This window comes from Zootoca vivipara, chromosome 5 (assembly GCF_965207765.1).
Source record: "Zootoca vivipara chromosome 5, rZooViv2.hap1.1, whole genome shotgun sequence".
Classification (NCBI taxonomy): domain Eukaryota; kingdom Metazoa; phylum Chordata; class Lepidosauria; order Squamata; family Lacertidae; genus Zootoca; species Zootoca vivipara.
The window spans coordinates 55,084,811-55,097,315 of record NC_142588.1 but is presented as its reverse complement, the minus strand read 5'-3'; the positions used below and the strand labels follow the sequence as shown (position 1 = coordinate 55,097,315).

At 43.3% G+C, this 12,505-nt stretch overlaps 1 protein-coding gene across 5 annotated transcripts in view; it reads left to right on the top strand.

Annotated features, from left to right (window-relative positions):
* Window positions 1-12,505, top strand: part of LOC118093703 (prominin-1-A-like) — a 37,136-nt gene that overhangs the window by 1,458 nt on the left and 23,173 nt on the right. For 2 of the 5 annotated variants that reach the window (XM_035133305.3, XM_035133308.3), the window contains exons 2-5: window positions 173-263; window positions 428-478; window positions 578-864; window positions 11,454-11,515. In XM_035133305.3, coding sequence (XP_034989196.2) covers window positions 735-864; window positions 11,454-11,515 — 192 coding nt within the window. In that variant the 5' untranslated portion in view covers window positions 173-263; window positions 428-478; window positions 578-734. The remainder of the gene's footprint in view (window positions 1-172; window positions 264-427; window positions 479-577; window positions 865-11,453; window positions 11,516-12,505) is intronic. The other 3 variants (XM_035133310.3, XM_088669666.1, XM_035133307.3) reach the window with 2 other exon arrangements.

Below are 12,505 nucleotides of genomic sequence, written 5' to 3'. Positions count from 1 at the left end.
ATCGGTTCCAGCCTGCACAAAGGCCAATGGGAGATGTAGTCCAAAGTGTATGAAGGGCCCCAACTTGGGACAAGCTGTTAGAAAACAATCAACTCCTCGGCATGACTGCAATACTGGGCCCTGCTGCATCATGGTCAGTGTTTGAACTCCTGAAGTCTTCTTTTCCTTGCAGTCGTTTGCATTTTCTTGCTGTGCTCTTGCCCATATACTGTTGGCTACGACTGAGGTTGGCAGAGGGGAAGGTGGCAGTATTCAGATGACAGGTAGGGCATATGCCTCCTAACCTTCTGTGCCAGGCCCCTAAACTACTGTTTGAAGGTGGGGTGGCATGATTTGGCTAAAATTGGGCGAGGAGGGAGTTAAGGGCATGAGCTTGTGGATTGCATTAAGGGCCTCCTATTTTCTGTGTCCTCTGTCCTAACTCCAGAACATCCCTGTTGACTACATTACTCACCCACATCCCAACTTGGACAAGGAAGTAGGTGCTATTTCATATCTGCCCCCACCCCCTACCGCAGTATTTTCCTGGTTGATTTCTGAACTGCACCAACTCACTAACACTTTTGCTTTATTGCAGGCAGGCAGTTGAGCTCACTGGTCTGGTGGGGCAAAATTCTCTAATCTTTTGCATCCAAGTGCACAGGCAGGGATTCCTGTGAAGGAAACGATCTGAAGCTCCTCAGGATCTTTCTTGCCCAGGAACTTTGAAAGGGGCCTGCAGTTCCACTACCAAGATGGCTCTGCAAAACTTCACACAACCTCAATATCACCCACAGCCCACTGGCCCAAGTGGTGGCCTGCTGGGCTTGTACAGTATGGCGTGCTCCTTCCTAGGGATGGTACAACCCAACACCTTCCCAGCAGGTAAGTGGTATAGCAAGGCAGGTTTTGCCAGACCGGGTCTTCCCTATTATCAAGGGCTACTGTGGTACAGAACAAAATTGGGTTATGAGCCTGTGAAGGGAAAACGTATCTTCTCCAAAGACTGTGATCAACAGCTTATGCACACGGGTCCCACTTTCCAAACACCCACTAGGTGGAAATTCAGATATCAGAACGAGAGCATTTTTTACTTTCTTGTTTGCTTGTTGGAGAGAGGGGAAACTGATGGGACAAATCAGAGTGCATTTTGCAGAGGGATTTCCTGGTTTGATTTTTTTTTGGGGGGGGAGTCAAAACTCAATGGTCAGGAATGCATTAGAAATTTCCCCATAGGAATAAATGGAGATCAATGACTTGTTATGCAAATGCTCGCCAAACGATTTCAGGGAACACATTGTGTTTAGATAGCAGGAGCTGCATGTACTGTGGAGTTGCCTTTGGGATAGATGTTTCAGTTGACAACTTTCCCAGGATGAGACAAGAATTGATAAGTGATAAGGGGTGTGGATGGCAAACAACTTTTGAGTTTCCAGTACCTTGCTATGGCACAATGCAGGGATACACTGTCTACCAAGTGCTGGAGACAAAGGGCTGCACCCTGTAAAGTTGGCCTGTTAGTGCGAGGACTACAGCAGGACTGCCTCTCCCCATGTACACCCACACCCACAATCTGTTCTTTATAACTGGGGAAACCCTGGAACAGATTTGTGGGTGTGTAGACGAGAGGGAGAGGAATTCCTATTACTGAGGTGGAAGTTCTTGTACTAAGGGGATGACTTTGGATACAACCAGAAAACTGTATTTTACTACGCTAGGATGAGATATTGTGTCCTTTGTTTTTGTGACAGTATGACTAAAAAAGTGGGTGGAGGAGATGATGGGGCATAATTTACACATAAGTGAGTCTGGCAGATAGAAGCCACATACCATTAGCTGCTGGGTGCGTTTATTGTGCAATATTCCTTCCTCAAATGTTGAAAAAATATGAGCCAACTTTTGGAGAGTCTTCATAGCTATTGAGAGAACAACATGCAGTGCAATTCTGTGCATGTCTGTGCAGAAGTAAGCTCCAGTGAGCTTAATGGGAATTACTCCTGTGTAAGTGGGCACAGGAATGTGACTTTTATTTCTCTCCTTGCTCCATTTGCCTGCTTGCTTGTTTCAGGCTTCTGTGCCAATCACCAGAACAGGTTTTTTTTTTAAGTGTAAATAAACTTCTTAAAAAGAAAAATAAACTGCTGAACAAATGTTTGATGACTTATTCATGCAGGCACTTGAGAAAACAGCACAAAAGGAAAACTGTGTCTGAAGCTCAGGAGACAATATGCACCTAGTTTATAACTACTGTGTGTGTCCTTTGAGGAGGGAAGGCAGAGGGAAGCAGCAGGCACCCTGCAGCAAAACAAAAGTCCACACCCATTCCTGTTTCTGTATACATCTTTGTGCAGTTTAAGACTAACTTTCAGCCTACCCATATGCATTTTGCATGATAAACCTCCAAGCTATGTCATGCTTTCTAATAAATGGGGCCAGACTTTCATGTAAAAATCCAGCGGAAGGTCTCAGAGGTGCCAGAAAGAGAGAGGGATGATCCAGAGACAGCTCCGAACATATTGGTTCCGGTGACAGAAAATACAAATGGCCCCTCACTACCAATGATTTATTTAATTGGATCTCTGCCCATTTCACATATACCGTAATTGCAGTTTACAGGCAGCCTTCAAAGATGCAGCCCCACATACAGTCCAATGCAGTAGTCAAACCTGGAAGTTACCAGAGCATGGGTAACTACAGCTCAAGGCTCTCTGAGGTCAGAGTGCAGGTCACCTGACATCACCAGCATGGCGTTGTCAATTTAAACTGTCCCTCATTCTCTGTGTTATATATATGAATAGGAGGGAGACATGATTAAAGGAGCGTGGCAGCCTCTGCTTCCTCTAGTTTGGCCTTGAGGTGGGCTGTGTTATCTGGTATAATCACGAAGAAGGCCCTGAGATTATGATTTCTTATCTTCTAGTGATGCAACTTAAAACGTTGTTGGGCCCTCTTTTTGTAGCAGTGTGTTGCATGCTGACTCATGTTCTGTTTGTGGTCAGCAACCTTAACTTCATGACCTTCCCAACAGTTACTGACTCCTGCTCCTTTAAAGACCAGACACAGACAGACTCCTAAAATCAATGATTTAGCTAGTCACAATTTAATGATTTGGGGTTTTTTGTTTTGTTTTTTGAGTAATAGCTAGTGAGGATTGGTGCCCCTTTTGACCTTCAAACCATCAAATTGGTTAGGTATGAATAAGATCCCTGCCCTTATGGAAAAATTTGACTCACAAATTAAGACTGGCAAGAGGAACAAAGCACAAAGATACTTTTGCGGGGAAATGCTGGAGCCTTATTTCATCCACAAATTCTCCAGAAAAGCAAGGACCAGTTCCAACTCATGGATCACTTAATATTATTATTATTATTATTTTTAAAAAGCAGATGTATACTGTTTTAAGTTTGGTTGTATGTACAGGAATACAGGTTTTCATAATGTATTTTTGGGGCGTGTGAAATGTAAAGGGGGGGGGGGAAATGAACAAGGTCCAGCCTAAGAACATCCATGCTGGATTAGTTTGAAGGTCTAGCTGGGTCTGATTCCAAGAATGGCCATCTTGGATGCTTCAGGTAAGGGATGAAGCCAAAAAGCTTCCTCTTTGTTGTTGGTCCCCATATATGGTATTCAGAGGTTTATTGCCGGGGGGCGGGGGGCGACCGTTGTCAGTCCTGGGGCCACATTCCCTTCCAGGCAATCTTCCAAGGGTTGCATGCCAGTAATGGGTGTGGAAAAAGGCAAAGTGCAGGGAGCAATTAATGCAAATATTACTTTTCATAGATTAGGCTACTGTATTTTCTTAACACACACTCACACTCTCTTTCATCCATCCAGGCAGGCAAGAGGCGTTACCATTTGCTACACAGCAGAAGAACTGAATATCTGTCATTTTGCAGTTTTGAGGGATCTTTTTGGAGTACCTTACAGTCTCCTTAGGATTTTACTGTGCTGAATATTGTGGCGGTCATTTGCAAATCTCATACCTGCCTCCAGATAATTTGTGAACAAGTTAATTATTGCTTGTCACAATAGAAAGTCCTTCAAGGTGGCCTTCATGGCTTAATTCCCTCATTTGTTTATTCCCTCTGCTTTTGATTGTTTGATCACTTGCCATTCCATAAGCAGACCTGTCCTCTTATCCCATGACTGCTAAGTTTACTCAAGAGCTTTTGGTAGGAGACTCTCTCAGATATTTGCTGGCAGTCCAATTATGTCAGCTGGATCAGTATAATTGATCTCCATGTTTTGGTGGCAGTCTCACATACTTATATAAAGACTGGTTAGGCAGTACTTCACTGTGCAGCACGCTTGCAACCTGAAGAGCTGGGCCTGAGCCACCCCATTAGCATGGACTTTGCCAAACTGCAGAACCCAGCCAAAAATAGACACCCTGACATTATTTTTCTGTCCTTCCATCATAAACCCCTGATGCCCTCAGTAGTTATTTTTTTAAAAATATACCTTTTGTATTAGATGTGGCCCACATCATTGCCGCTTTTCTTCTTCTTCTCATTTTTTACCTCCAGGTATGGATGAAACCCTGCTTGATCCTGATGTATATATCCACTTAGATTCCCCCCCCCATTTTGTTAGCCAAAATGTTTGAAAATAATTTATAATCATTATTTAATAATGATATAGGCCTATATTTTTTTGTTTGCATTAGATCCAAATCTTGTTTTGTAATTACTGTTATATAAGCTTCCTTCCGGGGGACCCAGGTGGCGCTGTGGGTTAAACCACTGAGCCTAGGGCTTGCTGATCAGAAGGTCGGCGGTTCGAATCCCTGTGACGGGGTGAGCTCCCGTTGCTCGGTCCCAGCTCCTGCCAACCTAGCAGTTCGAAAGCACGTCAAAATGCAAGTAGATAAATAGGAACCGCTACAGGGGGAAGGTAAACGGCGTTTCCATGTGCTGCTCTGGTTTGCCAGAAGCGGCTTTGTCATGCTGGCCACATGACCTGGTAGCTGTATGCCGGCTCCCTCGGCCAATAATGCGAGATGAGCGCGCAATCCCAGAGTTGGTCACGACTGGACCTAATGGTCAGGGGTCCCTTTACCTTTACCTTTAAGCTTCCTTCCATGTTCCTGGGATTTCACCTGTCTTTAAAATCTCATCCATCACATCTTTCAATGGATTCAATCATTGTTCACTTAACTTTTTATAATATTTTGCCGTTAGTCCATCTGGCCCTGGAGACCTACCACTTTTTGTCCAATTTATTGCCTCTAATACTTATTGAGCTGTTATTTGGGTATTTAGAATCACTATTTGTTCCTCTTTTATTTTTTTGGCAGTTTAGTATTTTTTATATATTCCTCTATTTTGGATTTTTTTTCATTTCCTTTTTTTATACAAATCTGAGAAATATTTCACAAATGCATCTCTTATTTCCTCCATCTTATCTGTAATTTTCCCATTTGCATCAATTTTATTAAGGTAATTTCTTTGTTCACTTTTTTTCAGTTGCCATGCCAACAGTTTTCCTGATTTATTGGCATGCTCAAAATATTTCTGCTTTACTCTTGTTGTTATTTTCCAGCTTATTTCTTCATTCACTATCATGGAGTATTGGGTTTGTAATGTTTTAATTGCCTGCTCTACTGACCCTTTGTTAGCTTTTTTTGACAGTTCCTTCTCCTTTTCCATAATTTCATCGAAGATTTCTTTTTTTCCTTTTTCCTTTCAAGTTCCTTTTAATCGAATTTTGTTGTATAAACAGTCCCCTCATTACTGCCTTACTTGCATCCCAGACCGTTTGTAATTTAGTCTACCCCTGGAGGTTTATTTCAAAATAATCCCCCAGGGCCTTCTTTACTTCTTCCATAATTTTTTTATCTTCCAATAAATCTTCATTCAATCTCCATCTAAATGTAGTTTGACTTTCTTTTTGAAAGGGAGGGAGTGAGGAATATCCGTTTGATGTCCACTTTGGCAGGAGTGGCACTCTTCATAGAACGCATGGGTACCAATATATCTGGTTGAGGCAAGGGAGCTGTTCCAGCTTCAGTCAATCATTAACTTCTCTTAAAAAAAATTCCCCCCAAGTGATCTGATTCCCAGATGCAGTAGAGAGAAGTGTGTTTGGGGGACAGGGAGGAGGAAGGGAAAGAATGGAGCCAAGAATGGGACCAGGAAGGAGGAACTGGACGGGGAAGGTGGATGTCTTGGGAGGGAGGAACAAGAAGTGCTGTTACCAAGGACTCTGTGGCCCAGTTATACATCACACTAAACCAAACAGTGGCTTAGCACAAATGAACAAACATGCTGGTTCCTGGAAAGAAAGCCGCAGCTGCTTTGCTCTTTCTACCTTGCTGCTGAAAGCTATAGTTTGGCTTCGGGTTACATCTGAACCTCAGAGTTTGTCTCAATCCAGAAATGCCACGAGCTGTAGCCAAGGCTTGTTCTGTGGCTTACCACTCGTGGCTTGTCTGGGAGGAATAAACCAGGAGTCCGGCTCACAGGTGTGAACTGTGCCACAGAGTCCTGGCAGCACCTCTTGTTGCAATCTTCTCTTCCGAAATCCACATGGGTCCACAGTAAGCATTATAAAGTTTTAAAGGCTTGGTTCAGAGCCGCGTCCTCAAGTTGTGTGGGGCCATTGTCCACTCTGGGCGTTCAAATATCATGAGTCAGGGTTTACACATTTTGACCTTTCATGTTCTTTTATTATGTGGTTTCTTTATTTTTGTGGTTGCATTTCCCAGCTTCTCTGGCATGAGGGCTAAAAATCGCTGCCTTTGTTGCAATACTGCTAAGAATACTGTGCCATTTATTGATGTTCTGATGATTTAATCACAGTCATATTTTCAAAGATGGCTACAGCCTGTACTTTCTTGGAGGCAGAGGAACTGGGGTTTAAGCCTAGCAGAGAGCCATACTGAAAGCCATGCCCATTCCCCCAGTTTCTCAAGAAGAGTTGCATGCTAAATTTTATTAGTAGCAGTTTGTTTATTTATTTTTACATTTATTTATTTATTTATTTATTTATATATCGCCCTTCATCAAATGACCACAGGGTGATTTACAGCATACCGGTAGAACATAATAAGCAATATATGTCAATATGTAACTAAATAGCCATACAATTAAAAAATAAAATAAAACAGTTTATATACCGGTACATACCAATTATTGCGTATTATGAATTGTAGTAGAGAATATATAATAGTTGTTGTTTAGTCGTTTAGTTGTGTCTGACTCTTCGTGACCCCATGGACCATAGCACGCCAGGCGCTCCTGTCTTGCACTGCCTCCCACAGTTTGGTCAAACTCATGTTCGTAGCTTCGAGAACACTGTTCAACCATCTCGTCCTCTGTCGTCCCCTTCTCCTTGTGCCCTCCATCTTTCCCAACATCAGGGTTTTTTCCAGGGAGTCTTCTCTTCTCATGAGGTGGCCAAAGTATTGGAGCCTCAGCTTCACGACCTGTCCTTCCAGGGAGCACTCAGGGCTGATTTCCTTCAGAATGGATAGGTTTGATCTTCTAGCAGTCCATGGGACTCTCAAGAGTCTCCTCCAGCACCATAATTCAAAAGCATCAATTCTTCAGCGATCAGCCTTCTTTATGGTCCAGCTCTCACTTCCATACATCACTACTGGGAAAACCATAGCTTTAACTATACAGTTGTACCTCGGGTTACGACCACCTCGGGTTGCGAACAATTCGGGTTATGAACTCCGCAAACCCGGAAGTATTTTTCGGCGCACGTACGTTCCACGCATGCGCAGAAGCGGTGCGTGTGCTTTGCACATGCGCAAAGCGCTAAAATCACGTTTTGCGCATGTGCAAAATGGCACTTCGGTTTACGACCTTTTCGGGTTACGAACTGCGATCCGGAACGGATCGCGTTCGTAACCCGAGGTACTACTGTACGGACCTTTGTACATAATACTTTATGAGCAAAACATATTAAGCAGTAATGTCAAATTATACACAATGTCTTCCCAGCAGTAAACTTCACAACTCAACAGAGTTATTGTCTACTTATCTCAAATGCAACTATAGAACATAGTGCATATCTAAGAACAAGAGCCTCTTGGTAAATATGGGAGGGGAAAACCTGCAGGATATCTAAAGTGCAAAAATAATGTACAAACACACATACTTTTCTATATACGAAACGAGCTCTTGATCCCACCTTCCCTTTCTTCTCGTTTTTCACCATGGAAGATCTTCACTTCCCTGCCTCTCTCTCAGGGGCCTTTCATCATCTATCTGATACTTTCATGGGGGTGCATACTTTGCTCCCCTAATGTTTCCCCTAAGGGAAGAAACCAAAAGGCTTCCTATCCCTTGAGGTCATCCTTATGGGCACTGGTCCATCACTGGTAGCCTGCAGCCTGCCTGGTTAGTAGAGTCCAGTTTGCTTGCCTCTTTGCAGCGACAGCCTCATGCACCCTGCCTCATGCACCCAAATGCTGAACGATTAGTATAAAATGTTAAACAGTCTTGGAAAGTAGCCTCAGCTATAAGAGGCAGAGAGTAAGGTCTTTGAAGCTCACTGTGCTCTTTGGAGGCATCCCTATGCTTTGTTGTTATTTTACACACTCCAAAACGGAGCCCTGGGCATTTTGTGTGTGTGTGTGTGTGTGTGTCTGAGTGTGTGTGTGTGTGTGTGTGTGTGTGTCTCTGTGTGTGTGTGTGTGTGTGTGTCCTGTGCATGCAGGCCTTGGCTCTGATTTAACTTTCCAAGTCTGCTCAATGGTCTGGTTGTTTGCACACATTTACAAGGCCATTCTATCCAATCTATCCAATGAAGAGAAAAGCTTCCTGACCCTCTCTGGTGTGAGGTCTGCACACACTGCTTTGTACTGGACATGTAGCAGAGACTCTTTCTCCATCCCCTCTCCTGTCTCCATACCACTCCATACTGTCATCAGAGATTCCAGTTTCCAGTCAGTCAGCTTATCCTCAGCCAGACCTGAGCCTTGGCATACTTCTTGCTATATTTAGATAAATATTCAGCATAAAATGGACTCTGACTTGCTTTTTGATGTTTCTGTGCTTTCCAGTGCTTTTAAACATCTTGTTCTTCTTGAAAACTCCTCGAAACTTTAGAATGAAAGCACCAGAACTAGTCGCTGTGTTTCAGTTGCACAGGAAAAGTGCTGATCTTAATCTCCCCCCCCCCAACTTTTGTTAATGCAGGAATTTCCCGTTCAGTAACGCTACCCTGCAGACTAATATTTAGATCATATCCTGGTGTCAATAGCCCCATAGTCTTCCCCCTCCCGCCTTCGAGGCTCAACACTGCTTATTTGTGTTTATGTAATTCTGTGGGTCACAGCTCAATTTATTGTCAGTGCATTTTTCTTTTTCCTGTGTTTTAAATCTGATTGTGTATATGGTGTATATGGTGAGTGATCTGCTAGGTGGTGGTCACCCAACTTCCCTCCTTGCATAACAAAGGGTGGCATTCGACAAAGTTTTACTCAGGGTAGACCCGTTGAAATGAATGAACCTAACTTAGTCACATTTGTTCATTTCAGTAGGTAAAATTCAGTTGAATACCACCCAAAGTCACTACAGGTGGTTTAGACCACAGCAGCACCCGTGTCCCTTCAAGCCTAAAACGTGGAGAAACTGATATTCTCGAGGACTGTGATAATATAATACAAAATGAAGCGCACCACAAAAAAATGATGATTTTACTCTACAAAAAGTCAGATGGAGTGCCCCTCCTTCGAGGGGGGCACGATTGGATTCACTGGAACTCCAGAATGCCCACAGGGAAGAGGAAAAAAATAAGCAGAGAAGAGAAGAAACTCAGGGGTGCTGTATGGAGGCCTGGATGGCAAAAGGCTGTAAAAAAGGGGTGGGGTGAAGGGAAAGTGAAGTTGTGATTATCAGGATGGATTAATAGGATTAAAACTGGACTGCTGACTATGGAACTTGCTGGATTGGGGGGTTGGAGCCGGAAATCGGGGATGAAAGGTTAGATTGGGAATAGTTATAGTTTTAAAAGTGAATTGATTTTGAAAAAGGTGAAAATATGGAGGCTTATAGAGGGGGTAAAAATTAGGCACGGGAAGAAAAAATGGGAGTTTGATTTTTCAGTGATTTGGATATTAGGTGAAAATGATAATAGCCAATTTAAAAGTAGTATGAGGTATAAAGGTAATTATTTCATGGAATAAGAAACTGTTGAAGAGGATAAAAAAGGGATGAAAACCGGGGAAGGGGGGAGGTTGGGGAAGCCCACAAAATATGGTTTATCAATTATGAATGGAAAAAAGATTATTTTTGTTTTGTTTCGTTTTTTCTTTTTTGTCCTTTTTTCTTCTTTCTCTTTTTCTTTCTTCTTTCCTCATTCTTTTTTGGTATGAGAATAGATGGTTGGATGGATGACTTCCTGCGTACTGCCCTGGTTTCCTGGAGCTCTCTGGTGGCAGGGGGGGGGCTTTGGGGGCAGGGGAGGGGGAGGAGGACAGAAATCCAATCATAAAATGGACCATCTCTGACTGTTCACCTGCGTGGGATACTTCTGTGGCAGGGGAGGACCCATGGAGGGGGGTGGAAAGAAGGTGGAAAAGGTGTTCATGTATGTACCGTCTTTTGTAATTTGTAAAATCAATAAAAATTATGTTTAAAAAAAAAAAAGAGAAACTGATATTCTCAGTCCCATATGTTTACAGGCTAGAACCAGCTGCTCAGTAGTGGGAGAGGAATACATAGGTGGGCCATTGGCCTAATTCAGTGAGGCTCATCTCAGGTGCTTATGTTTTTACCTGTTAGATCAAAGTGGGCAGAAGGCAGATCTGGCTTTACTGGTAGATCTTTGAGTGATTTGCAGTAGATCAGCAAGGGTTTCCAACTGCCAATTGTTTTGTGGCAACAAAACGATCCCTTTTCTCCAAATTATATTGTCAAAATGAAACAAGCTTGGGGTATCTTGGTGCGATTTTTGTGTGTGGAAGGAACATAGGCTCAGAATTATTTAATGCTAAGCACATGTATTTTGCACTAGGCTTTGGGTGATGGATCTCAGGGTTCCAGTTAAAACCTAGTAAACCTCACAAGTCTGAAAGTCTGGTCTGTTTTCTGCAGTTCCCAGGACACAGCATTTTCTCCTCAGAGCTGTTGAAGCTCAGAGGCCATGATTGCTAAGCATACAGTATGGCACCCCGTAGTGGTAAAGCGGGGTATTGCTTAACTTGGGCTGCAAAGGGGGGAAAAGTTTCTTTTCTATCAGCATAATGTTTATTGAGTACTATAGCCCGAGGCACAAAATAAAAAGAGAAAGCAATTTCATATGTGATGTGCATAGAGTCATTCAAACGGGTTATAGCAGGAGAGCTTTGGAGGAGGACAGCTGGAGAAAATAGGGTCTCATCGTGGTAACTTAAACTACGGGTAGGAATTTCTAAAGAGATCTCAGTGTTGAGTGATGCACAAATGTCCAATAATGTAGGTGATGGTATATTCCCTCTTCCCCCTCCCCACCACTGCTGACCCCTCTGTGCTTCTCCTCAGATCTTCTGACTCGCCTGCTCCAGCGCCAGGCTAATATCACAGACCCAGCAGTGTATAAAGAGGTGATTATTTATTATTATTTTTTGTATTGGGTCATGGAACTCAGAGGCTAGTGGGTGGCAGTTGGTGAACCTGGACAGGAAATGTTGGTGTGGTAGGCTCAGCAAACACCAAAAGGTTGACACTTCACCCAGAAGTCAAACGTGGTTAGTGCCTAAATAAACATGTAAACAGTACAAATGAAAACATTCCCAGTTGCTCTCTGCAAGCTTAATAAACCCAGAAATGATTCTGATAGCGACTCAGGGATGCATGATGGCTCTACTTTCAGGAAAGTGAAATTAAGATCAGCTGTGGCATTGGAAGGAGAGTGCTAGGGAAGAAGTCCAGAAAAACCCCTGGTTTGGTGGATCAGACTAGACCAAGCTTGCCTAGATAGCACCATGCCTTCCCAGCACACTTTTGGTGCTAGCATGCGCTGCTTACATTATCCTGGAAGGTCCAGCGCTGAGGGCCTTCTGGCAGTTCCCTCACTACGAGAAGCAAAGCTACAGGGAACCAGGCAGAGGGCCTTCTCGGTAGTGGCACCCGCCTTGTGGAATGCCCTCCCATCAGATGTCAAAGAGATAAACAACTACCTGACATTTAGAAAACATCTGAAGGCAGCCCTCTTTAAGGAAGTTTTTAATGTGTGACATTTTAATGTATATTAATCTTTGTTGGAGGCTGCCCAGAGTGGCTGGGGAACAAATAAATTATTATTATTATTATTATTATTATTATTATTATTATTATTATTAAGAAGGGAAGGCCTTCTGAGGTCTGAGCACCCAGAGCCGCAATGTTCATAGGGATTACTGGACCTGTGATTATGTGTGACTCTGGGTGGGAACTTTTGAAGCCCGTGTGCAAGAACGCAATGCCCTGTGCAAGCACACATATACCCTGATGACTAACAGGAGCAGCCTGATCCTTGCCAGGAATGCAGGAGCAGAGGTAGAAACCTGTAAGCCCTGGTACATGCTACTAGGTCACTACCTCTAGATGAGCAA